This window comes from Eurytemora carolleeae, unplaced genomic scaffold, assembly GCF_000591075.1.
Source record: "Eurytemora carolleeae unplaced genomic scaffold, Eaff_2.0 scaffold195, whole genome shotgun sequence".
NCBI classification, from domain to species: domain Eukaryota; kingdom Metazoa; phylum Arthropoda; class Copepoda; order Calanoida; family Temoridae; genus Eurytemora; species Eurytemora carolleeae.
The window spans coordinates 185,991-204,587 of record NW_019396094.1 but is presented as its reverse complement, the minus strand read 5'-3'; the positions used below and the strand labels follow the sequence as shown (position 1 = coordinate 204,587).

At 31.8% G+C, this 18,597-nt stretch overlaps 1 protein-coding gene across 3 annotated transcripts in view; it reads right to left on the bottom strand.

The window, feature by feature from the left end:
• Positions 1–18,597, bottom strand: part of LOC111694724 (hemicentin-1) — a 39,968-nt gene that overhangs the window by 3,456 nt on the left and 17,915 nt on the right. The window contains exons 15-31 of one of the 3 annotated variants that reach the window (XM_023463716.1): positions 18,164–18,279; positions 9,853–9,929; positions 8,219–8,265; positions 7,778–7,920; positions 6,642–6,721; positions 6,532–6,589; positions 6,323–6,418; positions 5,289–5,419; positions 5,044–5,194; positions 4,141–4,244; positions 3,938–4,008; positions 3,790–3,881; positions 3,585–3,661; positions 3,273–3,346; positions 2,976–3,064; positions 1,997–2,104; positions 114–163 (exon numbers count right to left, since the gene is read on the bottom strand). In XM_023463716.1, the coding sequence (XP_023319484.1) occupies positions 114–163; positions 1,997–2,104; positions 2,976–3,064; positions 3,273–3,346; positions 3,585–3,661; positions 3,790–3,881; positions 3,938–4,008; positions 4,141–4,244; positions 5,044–5,194; positions 5,289–5,419; positions 6,323–6,418; positions 6,532–6,589; positions 6,642–6,721; positions 7,778–7,920; positions 8,219–8,265; positions 9,853–9,929; positions 18,164–18,279 (1,564 nt within the window). Of the gene's footprint in view, positions 1–113; positions 164–208; positions 1,458–1,996; positions 2,105–2,975; positions 3,065–3,272; positions 3,347–3,584; positions 3,662–3,789; positions 3,882–3,937; positions 4,009–4,140; positions 4,245–5,043; positions 5,195–5,288; positions 5,420–6,322; positions 6,419–6,531; positions 6,590–6,641; positions 6,722–7,777; positions 7,921–8,218; positions 8,266–9,852; positions 9,930–18,163; positions 18,280–18,597 lie in introns of those variants that run through there. The other 2 variants (XM_023463717.1, XM_023463715.1) reach the window with 2 other exon arrangements.

Here is an 18,597-nt window from a genome sequence, read left to right as displayed (position 1 = left end):
GGGGGGTGTCCAAAAATCGTTCTCTAGGAACATACCAAGTCTTCTTCTTGTATTGCAGTTTATCTCAAAAGTCTTCTAATAAGATCAATTAATAAACAAGAGTTATAACTTACCTTTTTTTCGGACACGCAAACGCAACAAAATTGATTTGCAACAGTTAAAGCTATGAATAGTTTTATAGTCAAATGATTCATTAATTGTAATTTTATATTATTTTCATTTACATTATTTTGGTGACATTAGGTACTTTTTAATTTTTAAAAGTGCGGGTCGGAAGATTATAGTGTGAATCCTTCCGACCTGCATTTTTGCTCTTTAGATGTTTTTTAAACACATATAACATGCATGTTATGTCTAAAGAATGATATGATGATAATAGTGAGAAAAGTGATTTTTTGGAATTTCATCGATTTTAACGATAATCTTATCTCATCTCACAATGTGTTCGGAATCTTAACAAAAATATCGCATTGTGTGCGATTCATAAAGGATGTACATTGTACATTATAAAAGGTTCAAACCTACCATTTCTTATCTTATTTATTTAAATCTACGAATACCAAGCCGAAAATTTTCTAAATCATAAACATATATATAAGGAAAAAGTTTGCATTTACCAAAAATGAATCATGTATTAAAAAGTGGTTTAAAAGTCCAAGAGGTGACTTCATTCAGAAGTTTCCATTTGTCAGCATGCTAAAAGTATCAAAAACGTTTTTCAAGTTGAATACAGATTGCCAGGTTGTAAAATCATAATCATAATAATCTTTAATAAGGATATATTCGCCAAGTATGAAGTCATGGCGCTCTTTGTTTTAGCATTCGTGGAAGAGAGTGGGAGGAAGCTTATTTCAGATATTTCTGGCTCAATCCAAGGAAATATTCTAACAAATCAAGAAAGATTTCCTCTCATGTTCAGGTGTTAAATTAAGTGATAAAGATATTTAAAGGAAGTATGGCAAAAATCGTCATCATAAATACAAAACTAAAAAGATTTTAATGTTCATATATAACGAAAATAAGGAAATAAGCTCTGCTTAGTATTTTCAAATGTATGGATCAGCTGTACCTTTCCTTAGTGATTGAAACCTCAAAATCAAGCAACTAAAATAGCTGATGTCATAAAAAAAAAGAAAACTAGATAAAGATAACAGTATAATTCCTGTCCTGCCAACTCTGAAGAGAAAATCACTAAAGAGAAGAAGTGGATGGACACAAATACACTAATACATTATAACCAATATTAGGTAAATATGAATTCACAACATTTTATTGCCAAAATTGAGAGCTCTTTAATTCAAAATATAAGTGGGAACCTTTTATATGTACACCCTTTATCTAAAATTGCAAACGGTGTTTTGTTTAAATTCCTCTATAATTAATATCCGTATATTCCATTGTCGATAAGACAATCTTATTGGAGCTTATTCCTGGGAGGTTGCTGGTTGCTTCACCTCCTTGTATCAACACAGGAATTTTCAAATGATAATATTTAATTTTATAATTTAAGTGAATATGTACAGTGCACACTACTTCTAGGACGGGAAGTACGGAAAGGTTGATAGAAAAATTACTAAGTTACATTTGAATAATTACACTTTAAAAAGTTACATTAGCTATGACCAATTAAAAGTAATTTCATATGATCAATTTTGATTTAAAAGTCTCTGAGTCTTCTTAATATAAATGAATTTTAAATAAAGTAAAATTTCTAAACTTTAAATTTTTATATTTATTCATTATTTATATATATTATGTTAAAGTAAAATATCTGAACTTAAAATTTTTATATTTATTTAAATAAATTTTATGATAAAGTAAAATTTCTGAACTTAAAATTTTCATATTATAGACGTCAAGAGTCTCGGACATCTAGTCTATTCAAACTCCTATTGTCATGTGTAGCTTCAAAGCTCCGTCCGGAGTATTTTTAAGGGTCGGGAAACGCCCGCATTGGGGGGGGGGGGGGAGCAGATAGATTTTTTTAAAAATTCACCTTTGCGGTTTTTGCAACAAAAGAAGCACAGAATGAACAGCATAATACAGAGAATTAGCACAGTTGAAATAACAATCACCAAAATGTTACTCCTCTCTCCAATATATTCTGAATGAAATTAATAACTTAAAGGGAGTGTTCACGAAAAATAAAAAGGGGTATAGGTTTACGGTGAAAAATATTGATTTTTGAAAATTTGATTATGTTTTTTTTTTAAATAATTTTCGCTGGCGCTGGATTTTCGAACATTCCTGGAAAATATGAAAATGTCGTCTTCATTACCAAAAATCCTTGAAACAGGAATAAATGTTTTAAGATCATGAAAAATACAAAATATTATGAAATATCAACTATTTACGAATGCGTTGAAAAATAATCGATGATTATTGTTTGTAATATCTGAATTATTTGTTTGGAATTAAATTGATTTGTTTACGTTCCGAGTTGAATGTTGCATCTTTCTAAATTTGTATGGACGCTGAGTTCTTTGGTGCGAGTCTTTTTAACAATTTTCTCCTGATAGACGCAACAGATAGAAGTAACATTAGTAGCGATCAAAAGCGCCTATTTTTCGCCGTAAACCTATACCCCCTTTCATTTTTCGTGAACACTCCCTTTAAAGTAACCATACTTCACAAAGTACAAACAACATATTAAAGACAATTGCATGAATTATCTTAACCGACAAAATTGGATTTTATACAAAGTATACAATAAAATACAGTGATAACCAGAAAACTCTGGAATAGGAAGTCGACTTTTGAACTTTAGGACTTTAAATAGTCCAATGAGCACGACACACAGCAATTGTACAGTGTAAACAGACCCAATTCACTTAATAAGTTAATTAATAACTAAGTAGCAACGCTATTTACTTTTTCACAACATAAAATGCACTTCAGTATTGCTTAATGTCGTCTTTCTATTCTACAGTTTTCTGGTGATCGCTGTAGCATATAATCTAAAAGGCATTACTGACCTAAATTTGTAAGATGACATGGTTCACTTTGCCCAACTGTGTTATTAACAAAACAGGAATAAAGGGATAGATCGTTTACATTCTTCAATCTACAATCGTATGCATTTTTATTGCAATTGCAACTTTACAACGTAAATTTACTGTTGACAAAAATCTTAGGCTGTGATTAATATAAAAATATCAAAAGCAACATTCTGTCTAATTTTTTTTTTGAAAACTGCATCAAAATTTATGTTGAATAAAAGTAATTAGGAATAGCGTTTAGCAAGTTTTAGCAACGCCAATTGTCTTTAATACCTGATAAGACTGGCTCCTTCCTCTACTTGTCCTTCAAATGTAATGTTTTTTCTTTGCCACCAAAATACAAAATCCTAAAAATTGCAAAAAACGGAATAAAGCTTATAGGGCCGTCTGAAATCCGGACAAAAAAAAGCATTTCATTTATTACACATATTAGTGCTGAATCGGATAATCTGCTTTTTTGTAAACATTGCTCTCAGGAATTCTTTACATTTTTTTGTTGAGTTGCAATTTATATGGATTTTATAAGTTAAAAAAAAAATTAAAACCGACTTTTGAAATAGTTTTGATGCAAAGTACAGAAATTACCTGTGGATTGCCTTCTGCGGTACACGCTAAGATTTTAGTATTATCTTCAGAATTATCACCACTAAGCGTAACATAACCTTTTTGACATGAATATTATTTTATATTGTTTTAAAATTCTGAATTTAGTTAGTAACCAAATTACAACAAGTTTACAGTTTTAATATATTGAATTTGTTTACTCCCTGTAATTATAAATGTAACTGACATGAGGGCACAAAGTGAACATCTAACTTGACTGTCTCTGAGATTGATCCATATATATTTGTTGCCTCGCAGATATAATCACCAGACATTTCTCTAAACTCCAATTTTGTTAGATCGGATTAAAATAACGGGATAGGTTAAAAGTATACCTGGTAGCAGGACTTAAAAATTCTAGAATATCTTGCTCAGATATAACAGTATTCTCCTTTCTCCATGTAATCTATGAATTTATATGATTTAAATCTTATGCTAAATAAAAAATTAAAATTAGCGGATACACTATAAATACGGTTAAAAATCAAACCTCTAAAATAACAAGTAACTTAAACATAAAATGTGTGTTACTGCTAACCTGTGATGCAGGATAAGCCTGAGAAGAGCAATTTATAGTTTTCAACATGTTTCCTTCCTCACCAACTAGGATCTCAGTGCTAAGTGAAATTTGAAGAGGAGGATCTAAATAAATTTCATGTTGGTAGATTTGGTCGTAATTCGTTAAAAAATTTACGAAACATTTCCAATCGATGGACACCAATTACAGGTTGTTGGAACATTTCATAGAAAGACATTCCTGAGCAGAACATTTCAGAGAAAGGAATTGTCATAGACATGACATTTCAAAGACATGACATTTCAAAGACAGGACATTTCAAAGACAGGTCATTTCAAATTCAGGACGTTTTATAGAAAGGACATCAACTAAATATGTATAGGGCACTTAATTAATAGTGCATTTTTTAAACAGAGAAAACTTTCATAGAGAGAAGATAAACAATTTTTTTAGGTAATCTTAATTTTACTTTACATTTATAATCAATATTTTTCCTCTAAACTAATCAGGGCCGAGCTGTAACTGGGGGCACGTGGACACGTGCCCCCCCCTTATCATCGAAAATAAGTAATCATGTTCAATTATTAGTTTCTATTATCTCATTATTCTAGTTTCTCGTTATTCACAAAGATGTTCGCAGATTTTCTAAAACTGTTATTGAAAAGACGACATTTAGTGTTCTATTTGTTATTATTAATTAATCTATGATAATTATGTTATTAATAAAATGTCCTAACCCCAATTAGAGGTCTGCCTGTAGCACTAAAATTAAGACAATTATGACCTTTAAAACTTTGTCACTTTGGCTTGATTGAATTATCAAATTTCTTATTTTTGTTTTTCAAACATGTTTATTTGATTTCATTACGGTATAAAAAAGGTATTTCCGGTATTTCCTTAATTAGAATAAATCAAATAACTTACGTTCTATGATGAGGGTGGTATTGGCAGAGATTTCATCACCCACGCCATTGGAGTTTGCCAGGCAGGAGAAAGTTGAAAATTGAAATTCATTTAGAACTTCATAAGTCCAATTTCCCATTTTAAATGATAGTGTAGAAATAACTGACGGAAACTGTAAGAATGACAAGATGTTAAAATAAATAAATTTAAAATAACTTTTCGGTGTAAACATAATTGCATTTTGCTTTATTTTTCTTGACGCTTTCCTTATTTTCTTCTACATCTTCAAAATTTTCAGTATGAATGAAAAATAATTCGTCAAATTCTCTCCCAGAATTTTCATAGAAAATATCTTCTGTGATAATTTTGGCAGAACTATCATTATTTTCGTCATTTCCTAAAATAGATTTTATAAATATAAATATAAAAATATCACAACCATGCTTTAGTTTTTACTACCGTTTTTGCTATTTTTTTTAAAATTTTAACAAAAATATATATTTTTTATTCTTTATTGACTCTGCTTTTGAGCTTTTAAGCGGTGTATGCTTCAATTATATATTTAACATATCTTATATACATACATGCATACTACTTCATTGAAATACATCCTACTGTGAATGAAAATAAGAGAAAATCTGGTAACCAGATTTGACCCCCAAACTGCATTAAGGACAGATTTGACCCCCAAACTGCATTAAGCACAGATTTGACCCCCAAACTGCATTAAGGACAGATTTGACCCCCAAACTGCATTTAGGACAGATTTGACCCCCAAACTGCATTAAGGAAAGATTTGACCCCCAAACTGCATTTGCAGAATGATTTCCGAGTCTTGGCATTTGGATTTTTTTAATGTAAAAGTAAAGGAAAGTTTTTTAATGGTTATTTATAAGGGGAAGACGTTGAAAAAAGTTCTTCGTTCATATATCAATATATTTATATGTCTATCTGACTCATACTGCCGGGGAGTGTATAAAACACACAAAAAAATTGTAAAAATGGAAAAATTATCTGTGTTTTAATCATCAGATATTATTAATAAATATGTATGTTAGCTTTGGCTGGTCACTGGCTGAAATTTGTTGAGGAAAAATTTCCAAACTGTTCTTCAAATTCCAGGGGCAACGCCGGGCACTTTAGTTAGTTTGCTAATTTTATGCTGTAGCTGATTAAATCCGAACATATTTTATTTTCTCCTTTCCCCGACTAGAAAGATATCTTTTTGGAAATTAAAGGAAGAGCATTTTTCTGGATGGAAAATATGTTTGCAAGAACTAGAGAATCAAAATTTACCTACCGTAATTTTCCTTTTCAGTTAACTCATATTCTTGAAATAAATTTTGATCTTCTGTCGCATCTTGTCTCATCAAGAAAAGATGCATTACGTCATTTTCTTAATAGATAAGGAAACATGTTAAGAAGTACATACATGTATTTAAAAAATTACTTCGTTCAAAGAACGAGGAGGATTCAGTTAGGCATCTAAGTGGTGTGTATTATTCAAACCTTCAATCTTTTTAGAATTCCAATACCAATCTATAGAGCACAGAGGATAACATTCAACCTGCAATACACTAATGTCATTTTTATTTTTTTTTTAATCTTTCGCTTTATACCTGGCATGTAATATTCAACTGTTGGTTGTCCTTAATGATTATGGTCTCAGAATCAGGCATCCTTAAGAATTCAGGCGGGGCTAAAAAGATTTAGATTTATTAACTTTTCTGACTCTTAGGGCCTGATTCCTGAAAACTTGTGTGCCTCAAAAATCAAAGTAGCAAAGGAATTGAGTGTTTGCCGCAAACTTGAATTTTCCCAATTCAATTCCTTTAGAAAATATTTCCAGATTTGTGTTATAGTTGAACAAGCTAAATAATTTCACCCCTTTATTCGACGATGGATGAAGAAATTAATCTATAATTCTTAATTTTTTAATTATCAAGCAATGCTGAGTTTTCCCATCAGGTAAAACATTGATTGCTAAGCTGTTTTAGATTTAGAAGTTTACAATTTGATTTGTGAAAACCGTACGCCTCACACCACACACCCAAAAAATAGCAAGTTTTCATCTTGCACCACGCATGGCTAGGTGCACCAAAATTTAACATGAAAAAAATCTGAATATTTTACCGTGCACATTGAGGGAGGGGGTGCAGAACCGCCACGAGCCCCGCGAAAATACCTCTTGAGCCTTTGATACATAGTAAGACCTCCAAGTCCCGCAAAACCATCTCCATTCCTCTCACATACGTCTCAAAACCTCTGCCATTCCATGTCTTCGCGGCCTGCATTTTAATCTCCGCTGCTTGGCTTTTATGGCTTAAAAAATCAAAATATTAAAGCCAAAAATTTGTTATTGGAGACCAAAATGTGGGGCATGGAGACAGATTGGCAGAGGCTTGCAGACAAAGTGAGAGGCGAGGAGACAGGTTCACGGGGCATGGGGGTCATTCTGTGCATAAGGAGACTTGGGGGTCATTTTGCGGGGCTCATGGCAGCCCTGTTCCTCCCCCCTCGCGCCTCTGATTATTTTTAATTTTCAAAATTCTCCGGCAGGAAAGCTTAATATACAACTTCGCAAATTAGATCCCCACATTTTTAAAATTTGATTTGTGAAAAAAAATCTAAATTGAGAATAAGCTATCTAGATTTTTTTCATGTTAAGTAATGGTGCGCAGCGCACAGTTTTCAAGAATCAATTACTGAAAAAATATTGAGTTCTGATGAGGAATGTGGTATAATATTCACTTACCCAAAATATCGAGAAAGTATTCTTCCCCAAAATTATTTCCCACAGAATTAATAGCAGAACAGGAAAAATTGGATCTCATTTCCGATGATAGAGAATTTAGATTAAGAATTGGAACTTTCACTCCTGGAATTGTCACCTCATTCCTAAAACATTGTAAATACCTTTTTTGTATTCAGTATCTGGATATTGTATTCAGTATCCGGATATTGTATTCAGTATCCTACACAAATTCAGTTTACCAAGCTTCATAGGTTGATATTTAAGATCTGATTTTAAAATCAATTTTAGTATCACTCTCCCTTCCCAGACCTTAACTTAAAACAGCTTTGTTTTTGTATTTTGGAGGAGAAAGTAATGGGCAATTCCTCAATGCTCATAATCAAAAACAAATATTTTTTTACCTCTAATTCAATCTTAGTTCAATCATACTTCTACTAATACCTTTTCCACTCAAACTCTGAAGCCGATGGATTTCCAAGATCATCGACCTTTAAAAAAACGGAAATTATAAATTGTCTAATCTCTATAGCTTTTTGCAACCTTCATCCCACTTTTAAATAAAACTAAGCTTTTAGGGCGCGTCGGCCACCTTTTTCTAGTTACAATTTTGGTTTTTAATGTTGCTCATCAAGTTGCCATTTTTTCTTCGTCATCATAATTTTAACAGTTTGCTGAATGCGGATTTTCTATGAATGGTAATTTTTTTAATTTACTGGCCATAAGCCTTCCTTTGGCCCTTTGTTCTCATATGAGTTGCCACAGAAAATCAAGGCGTAATTGTTAAAGTCGTTTTGACATTTTTTGGATATAAACAAACCAAATATATATATACTTAGATACATTTTTACATATTTAGACAAAAAATTTAAACATTAGCTCACTAGGAATGAGTTTGAGACAAGTTTTCCGAATTGACACCCAAACAAATTAAAATTAATATTCTTATTGTTTTTTCAAGATATAATGATTATAGAATATATACAAATTCTAATGATCCTATTCGGTTGCTATTGCAATTGAAATAAACATAGAAATGCGGGAAAATTGTTATTTAGTATGCTGAAAACTAAATATCATTTTTTTACGTCTTGAAAAGTAAAATGAAGAAAGAGAATCTTAAAATAATTAAGCATAATTATACTTTTTTCATATTATTTTATGTATTATTATGAAATATTTAGTTTTCAATAATGAATAACAGAATTTGGTTTTTGTTCCCAAACGTATCCAAGATTCGAATTTGTATTATGTAATACCAAAGTAGAAGATCTTACATTATTTTGAAAAAATAGACTAAAAAGATGATCAAACATAAAAAGATCGTTCTAAAAACAACCATTTTTAAAAACGAACTTAAAAACAATCGTTTTTAAAAACGATCGTTTCGTTTTCGAATTTTCGTCGTCGTTTTCATAACGAAACGATCGTTAAAAAATGAAAACGTTAACATCCCTATTTTAAGAGACTGGAGATAGTTATTTTGGAGTACAAGACGTCCATATAAAGTCTAGGATCCGGTTTTAGGTGTTTTAGTCTAGATTTGATTTAATAGAATGTCCCAAAATTCAAGACTAAAGTGTATTTAACCTGTTTGTTGTATGAATGATGATGAGAAGAAACCAACTTACTAATGAACAATCAGAAAGAAAATTGTAACTGTATTTTCTGATGAATAAAATGCGTTCTTTCCTTTAAAAAAATCGTTCACCATAATGTTTTCTTCTTAATTAACAAAGGATAACCTTTTCTTCCTATCCTATATTGTCTGGACACCCGATATTCTTTGTTTATTTACTATCTTTCTATCCAACTAACTCTTTTAAAACGGGTTTACATTTGAAGTATCGACACATACGTGCAACTATAATGACAATAATTTCTCAGTTTTAGATTTAGAAAAGAAATGAAAAATTAAAACAAAGTACGTGTCATGCTTTATAAGTTGTCGTTTAAATGAAATTGGCCCTGGACGCTAGAAAACGTTGATTATAACATAAGTATATCTGCGTCCCCTGGAATGGTGCCATTGTTTATACGTTTATCCATCAGTCAAGATTTAAAATTTGTACCTATACCTGACAAAGTAGAGCTGCTTTTCCATTTTTAACCAGGTAGGTTTCATTTAATTCAACAGAACCTTTGTTCGGAGCATCTAAGACACAAAAGGAATGCTATATTCAAACCATAAACTATAAACATCAATGTCAAGAGTTATAGAACAAATCAAAACGTCAATGACACAAATTCATAGATATACAAGAATAAAGATCGCTATTAGGATTTTTTGTCAATTTTTTTTAATGCATTGGGTAAGGGTAGGGTAAAGGGCGGTAAAAAGTCCGGTCTGTGAAAAAAAAAATCTAAAGCTACAGATCTAAGAATTATATTTTTGAAAGCCCTTGATACATGGATGTAAAAAATGTCATAATTTTATGTCTGTTTACATTTTAATCCTTTTTTGGCCTTTTTATTAACCTTCGCTAGCGCCCACTAACTATTAAAAATATCGGTCTAATTTTTTTCAATGAGCTGGCCTTGAAAATTGGTCTAAGAATATGCATTTTAACCCTATACCCATTCTCATAAGGTCTTTTTCTGGGGGGTGGCTATACATAGATTTAGACCCCCCAGTCGCCACTTAAAATCGTTATGAAATTTGTGTTTCTGGTTTTGATTAAATTGGTACATTTTTAAAAGTAATAAAATGTCGACTTTTTTTATGACCCTTTTAAAAAAAATTTGGTCATTTTTTTGCCAAGTTTTGTAGGTTTTCTTCTCTGTTCTTTTCTCTTGCTGTAAAGAAGATGACATCTTAATATACTGCGGGTTTACAGGATCCATTCAAGGATAAATATATGAACTGGAAAAGTAATTATAAATAATTGAAATCATTATAAATCAATGCTAGCTAGAATTCATACAATGTTTGTAAATAAAAGGATTACTAAAATATATTTTTTTTTCCATTCTGACTATGAAACACAAGACAAATGCATTTTAAAGGAAGTATTTACTATTTAAGGTCTGGAATCTAAAAGTCATCTTCCTGTTCTAGAGTTCTCTGGTTATCACTGTAATATAGACCTCTAATTCACAATCAACTCAGCATACAATTTATAAAATTATAAAATTTTATTACATTAAAAAAATTAGGAATACATAATTATTAAAAAGTAAATCTTATACAGGGTGTCCCAAAAAACATGGGAATTCAGTGACGAATTCGATATCGTCTTTTTTATGAATTAGCATTCCTTTATAAAAAGCTGTTTTTTTTGGTATGCAACAATTTTCATTTAATCCCGCCGGGATATTTTCATTGAAAGATACTTTGAAAATCTACAAAGGCAAAAAAAATCGCAAAATTCGTAAACCCTCGGGTTTATCATTGAATCCCTCGGGGGTTTAAAGGAGTTGAGTTTTTGCAACAAACTCTGATTTTCTAATCTCTATATCTTTGTAATCCAATGTCGTTTCAAACTATGATTTCTATTAGATCAAATAATATAAGTTTGAAATATCAAAGGTTTATGGCATTGGGGTCCAAACATATAGGGATTAGAAAATTTAAGTTTGTGGCAAAAACTCAATTCCTTTCCATTGATTCTAATTTGTCTGAGAGTAAATGATACATTGTAATACCTAATTTCAAAAGACATAATATTATTATGTCTGCTAAAGTTTATTTTATGAAAAGGGTAAAAGACTGTAAAGATGTGTCTACACTGTCTCCGCAAGATGAATAATGAAGACGGACAAGTTTACTCTGTTTGTATACTGCAATTTTCTTGTTTTACTAAGTACAACCGTATGCAGTCAAAACATATACAAACAAAATGTGAACATAGCAGACGAAACTCTTACAGATTACAGCTTTCTCTGTAGATATCACTATACTAAATCAAAGAATTCTTTGAAACACGATATCGAATTCGTCACTGAATTCCCATGTTTATTGGGACACCCAGTATTCACAGGTTGGGAACTTTGTCTCAGTTGTAAAAAGAATAAGTAACAATTTGTTCTAGCCAATCGATTTCTCTATTGAGCACGATAAAAGTTGAAGAGACATCCTGAAATAAAACAAAATTAATGGAAAAAAAAAAATTCAACTACAAATTTCAAAACAAAAATAGATTTTAAAACGAATTGAAAATGGTAAGTGGCGTATGGAAACATCTGATTAAATTTAATAATAACCCCCCCCCCCCCGGCCCACCCTTCCTGGTCTTGAGAAAGAGTGTTAAAGTGTGTTAATTTAATAAAATGGTAATCATAACGAGATTTTCTCTGCTTGTATCTGAACAGTCCATATGTTGACATATATAGAATTCGCCAAAGCGTCGCCATCATCCCAAGAGATTTAATAGTTAGAAAGGTCTTCCAACTTTAATGTGTTCTTTGTGTGTAAGGGGAGTCTGATTGTCATCATTATCACTCACATATCGGTAGCAAGCAGCAACTAATCTTCGTTCTAATCCTTTGAAATTCAACTTACAACTCGTCTGTCTACAATATTTGTAAACAAACCCCCATGCATTTTTTCAGAGTGCAAAGATACTTGCAGCAAATCTTTATATCCAATGTACTGTATCCAGTACCATAGCTAAATTGCCATTTTCAATTTCAACTGTAAAAATCCGGTAGGGTAGGATGAAGACGACATGAGCGATCTACATTCTTGTACATCTACGCACAAGTTACATTCATATTCATTGACACATCAAACAAAATTTTCAGTAAAGTTTCCTATTCTTCAGTATTGTAATTGATGTTAACTACCCTGTATAATAAAGTGAATGTACTGGGATCTCCTCCCCCTTCCTGGTCACACAGTGTGGTCAAATTACTACACAAGAAAGGACTGACAGATGATCTCTCTTACATCTTCGATTGCAAAAACTTACCATCTCCTTCTGGCGAAAAAGGCTGACCAAGTTTTTTACAGGGAATAATTATATCAATGAGAAAGTACAGAAGGCATTCCTGCAAGGCATTAATGGCACTATTGCGCATAACGTCATCCTTGAAGAGATTATAAGCCAAGCAAAGACAAACAAGAAAACGGTCCATGTAACATTTTTCGATTTAGAAGATGCATTCGTTTCAGTGCCGCACTCTCTCATCATAACCAGCTCAAAAGGTTCCTGTAGAAATTCAGCTTTATATCAACACCCTGTATAATAATCAACTTTCTCGTGTATTTATGGACAACTTCTCTACTGATGGGTTTCCCTTTAAAAGATGAGTATTCCAAGGTGACCCGCTTAGTCCAGGGAACAGGAATATAGGGAAAGGAAATGGCGCTGGTCCGGCAGACGCACTGCTTTGCAGACCAGTACAATAAAATTTACAAACACTCCTCTGGTACAGACACACAACATGACTACAGTCAAGGAAATTGTAGAACAATGTCGTCGATTATAATTAAACTTTAATAAGGAGTAGTTTATTGTAAACTTTAATCAAATTATATTCTTTGCATGAAAATTTGGCTTTACAGTGTTGACTTAAATATGTAAATAATATATTACATGTATATCAAACTTATTTCTAGGTAAATAATTAACAATAAAGAAATGTACTCTCCTAGGCTGTACAAATACCGAGATTCTTACGTACTGTATAAACCTACAGTACACACCTTCGGTACTTTAAATTGACACACACTCTTTTGGTACAGACACACACACATGACGTTTCCTCCCCCTGGCTCAGTCCCATCATATTTCTGATGGTTTTCAATCCAATCATTGAATTTCTACAGAGTAAGAAAGAATGATTGTGGATTTAATCTGAATGACGAGAAAATTATTACTCTGTCCTATGTTGAAGAATTTTGCCTGATAACAACAGATCTGAGAAAACATCAAAATATTCAAAATGAAATAAATCCAAGATTGAAAGTACTTCAATTGTTGACTCTGCTTTATTCCGAGCTAAAGCTATACTTAGAAAAGTTGCTTTAAAGAAAGTGGAGAAAAGGGAGATACCAGATCGATTTATAATCTCTATCTCATTTAATTCCCTTTGCCTTGTATCTCCTCCATTATACAGAAACATTGGAGAACCATGGTCCAGGATCCTTGAATGAAGGAGGTTGTTCAAAATCCACCTATGGTTACTATAGGAGAGCTCCTAATCTCAGTGATAAACTCATCCGAGCCAGAATTCCAGATCCCCCTAGAATGAGACCAAAGAGGCTAATACCTGGTAGGAAACTTGTAGATTAAATTGCCCAACTTGTCCCTACAGAGAGCCTGGAACAGTTATACAATCCTCTAATACCAGTAAGAAGATTGAGATTAATGGAACTTTCAACTGTAAGACCAGACAAGTAGTTTACTGTATTACATGTGAGCAGTGTAAACTACAAAATATAGGACGGACAACAAGATCTTTAGATGAAAGAGTTAGAGAACATTTTGGTTACATTAGAAATCTCCATACAAACTAACCTACAGGAGAACATTTTAACCTTCCTGGACATGAACTCTACCATCTAAAAGTTAGCGTTCGAGAGAAGGTTTGGGACCTCGGGAGAAGTTTACTTGAATTACGAGAATTTAAATACATTAGAGATTTTATGACTGAACTCAGAGGAATGAACAGCAAAAAATAGTTTTTATTTAATTGTAAACTGTAATTCAGTATCTTTTTAAAAAAGAGTATTGTTTATGTCCAATTCTTTAAAAGGTTTAAATACCCCTCCTTAAAAAAGCCGCCCCCCCCCCCCCAATTTACATAAAAGTTTGTTAATTAGATCGACCCCCACCACCACTTTAAACACATACATCTAAACAGTTTGTAACAGAAACAATCTCAAGGAATAATAATTGTCTTAAACATTTTTTTTTTAAAAGTGAATATTTGCAAATTATATTTTTTCCATCTCATAATCTGAGTTCGTTTCCCTTAAGTCCAGTTGACAATCCAATTTTTTTCATAATCTTTTTTGTTTGTTAACAATTTTTTATTTTTTTTTATCGATTTTGATGGTTATTATATCGTTTGAACTGACGAGGGTCAACCCAGACCGAAATATATTTTCGAGTAATGTGGATACTTTTTTACTCTACAGAAGTTTGGTCCATCACCACACTCTAAATTAAAAAATCATAATTAAGTGATAAAAAGTTGCCTAATCGGGAGAAAAAGTTGGATGGCACTCGATTAGGCGTCAAAAATCGCTTATTTTTTTTTAAATCGTTTTGTTTCAACAAAAAATTGCTTATATTGCAGAAGAAGTTGGTGACTGCCAAATAAGCGACACAAAATCGTTTATTTTCAACAAAAAATCGCTTATTTTTAACACACAAAACGCTTATTTTTAACGATATCCCTTTTAAAAAAAAACGTTTTAATTCAATCAAAAGATCTCGTATTTAAAAACGACGACATAAAATGTAAAAATATTCTACAATAAACTACAGACGTCATGTTTAGGAACATTTTGAGAAAATAAAAATTAACCTTATCATCGAAAATAAGTAATCATGTTCAATTATTAGTTTCTATTATCTCATTATTCTAGTTTCTCGTTATTCACAAAGATGTTCGCAGATTTTCTATTTTTATCATTGATTTATTGACAAATTTCTTTTGTGAAATATGTTCCTAGCCATCTAATTAGATTACTGTATAATTTTTACTTTATTTTTCGTTGTCGTTATTTAATAATTTAAAAAAAACTAATTCTGAAAGCGTATCCACCCCCAAATCAGGAGTTTTGAACGTCGAATTTGCGCTCAAACTCAGGATTTACAGGTCTTTAAAAAGTGAAATATGTCTCAAATGAATCCTAAAGAAGATTTCGACAATACTGAATACTCAGTTCAATTACCTTACATAGCCGGTCACTCCCTTTAAGTCTTAAAGAAATGACTGGGATCCGGATCCATTTTTTTCTAGTGTGGATCCAGGATCCAGATCCGGATCGCCATGATAATTAAATAGATCCTAAACACTGCCTGAAATCCTACTAAAACAAATATGCTATAATAACCAATGCTTAGGATCCAACAATGCTTAGATCAAATCTGTAAATTATAAATCTTGATTTCCCGCTGATTTCTGCATCAACTTCTGTTTTTTTTTTCAAACATTCACATAGATCACAATTTGTTGCAATTAGAAATGAACAGGTTAACTAACTAAATGTAAAATGAGTAATGGTAATGAGCAAGAATGCTAACCATCAGCTGATTCATAAACTGATTTGAACAGGAGTTTTTGTCTACCTGCTTAAAAATATACGATTTTAAATTGCTTATTAGGCGACTTTCAGTCGTCTAAAATGAAGTTATTTCTAATTCAAAAATCACGATTCAATTAAAGAGCTTTCATCCAAACTTTTTTTTTGGATCTGCTGGTATTGTAAACGCAGACTCTCTTATTCTTGGTTGGCTTGGAAGTCGTCTTTATATTCCCCAGTTTTATTTTCACCAATGTATTTCTTTACTCCGCCTTTTTAAAATCCTCCTATAATTCATGCCTCAAACCTTTTGTAATCAACTTTAAAAGAATTCTTTAATTCGAATTTTTAGCGAATCTTTCTGTAATAAAATCCCCATAAATCAATTTAAGAGTAAAATTAATACATAATACATTACTTTATGCGATAGTATTTCTTTGCCTAAGATTAAACAGAAGACGACATTTAAACAAAATTTATTTACCGTTTATAATGTTGGAAATTTCTGGTTTCCTCTCTTCTTCATCGCCTAAAATCCCATTCCATAGAACCTCAGAAAAAATATTTGACGAAATCTGAAAGTTTTCACTAAAAATTATTGGCTATTTTTGATACAAAAGAGATGCGCAACTTTCACAAATCAGCTATAATTCACCAGACGATCCCCATATCCCACAAATGATTAAATAAATTTTAAAAAACAAATTAATATCATTAATCTTAGTTAACTTTTAACACAAAACATTCACAATTGTGTTAAATAACTAAGGTTTTAATGTCGATCGTTAGACTCTCAAACAACCAAATAACCAATGACGTCAAAATTCGCCTGTACAGGAGTACACAATAGTCGGATCCAACGCCTGTCTTTATAATTAGCAAAGTCTTTGACTGAGCCCAAAATTTAAGACAGGGTATTGTTATGAAAACCAGTTTTGAAACCCGGGTTTCAGGAATAGGGCCAGGCAGTTTTGTGGACATCCATATTTTTGTAATGAAATATTTTTTTATTTAGTTTCTCCATATTCTCCATTTTTGTCGAATCTCTTAAATCAAATCTACAAAATGTTAAAACCCCAAAAAGGAAACTAGGGAGTTTCGTTCAACGATTCTCTTTAAAATTTTGGGCTCTGCAGTCTAAAGGGACAATTCATCAAATATGCAGTACAAATAATAATGGGCTAGCCTAGATTCCTTATCTAGTTTATCTTCTTGCTTCAAATTGCATGCAAGAGCCGAGTTTTGCTGTTAATTATGTGTGTTATAGTTTATCAACACACATCTATTGCTATTCAATAGCAAAGTTTAATCTCATAACGGAGATAGTTCATGGATATAAGATGATTACTGTTACATATACCTTTAATCAGTTAATTAGACTGATCTATCATTATATAAATCAATATGTCAATGTAAAAAGATACAAATAAGTAAAAATGTTTACCATTAAAATATATACATAATTCTTGATTTTACTCTTCTTACTCAATTCTTTGAATTGAGCTTCTGATTAAGCTGCTGATCCGAGTTCATCCTCCGCTAGTAACCAAAGTTGGGGGAAAAATAAGTTAGTGAGTTTAGACACCCCACATGGACCTATCACAAAGTTTTTGAAAAATGTCCGAAAAATAAGGGGAATAATTATTTTTCCTACATTTTGTTGTTGGATTGAAAAACTAGATCACAATTTAGGTCTGCATGCAAAAAATTAGAGAGAATTAGTTATGAAATCATAAGACTTCTTTGGCCTTTAGGAGGTAGAAAATGCGGGATAAGGGGGAAATGGCATAAGGAGAGGGGGAAATGCATTATAGAATCCAGAATTGAGTTTCCCAACCCAATGTTGATGACTGTAGATACCCCACATGGACCTAACACAAAGTAAAAATGTCTGAAAAATGCGGGAAAAATTAAGGAAAACATTTTTCCCCACACTTTGGTTTTTGATTAAAAAACTAGATCACAATTCAGTCCTGCATGCCAAAAATCAGAGAGATATCTCTAAATATGAAAATGGAAATGTGGACATTCCCCTTTAAACCAACTTTGTGTTTGTTCCAGGCGACGCGACTCCATCATCAACAGTAAATGTGTGATGTCTATTATGAGTTTTTAAATAAAAAGTTGAAAACTCATCAACAAATTATCAATCATTCTGTAAAATCTTTACCTTAAAACCCAAAAATACTTACATTGTATATCAAGCCACAGGAAATTTGACTCAACTCCTAATCCTGCAAGATTTATTCCTGCACAAGAATAGTTTCCAGAATCTTGCCTTACTCCAGATATATTTAGCATACACGTCCTGTAATAAAATAATATATATTAAAATTTGGGCGAATTATTCTTTGTTTGAAATTTTGCAGTGCAAATAAGTCTGATGCATTTTTTGTATAAGAAACAATTTGCAGTAAGGAATTGAGTATTTGCCACAAACTAAATTTTTTAATTATGATTGTACTTTTGCAACCTGATGGTGTAGACCTTTGATGATTAGATTATTTGATCTGACAGAATTTTTTTAAGGTGTACAACATTGGGTTGCAAAGATTTAGGGATCAGAAAATCAGAGTTTGTGGCAAAGACTCAATCCTTTGGTGTTTGTACAACGGTAAACAATTCG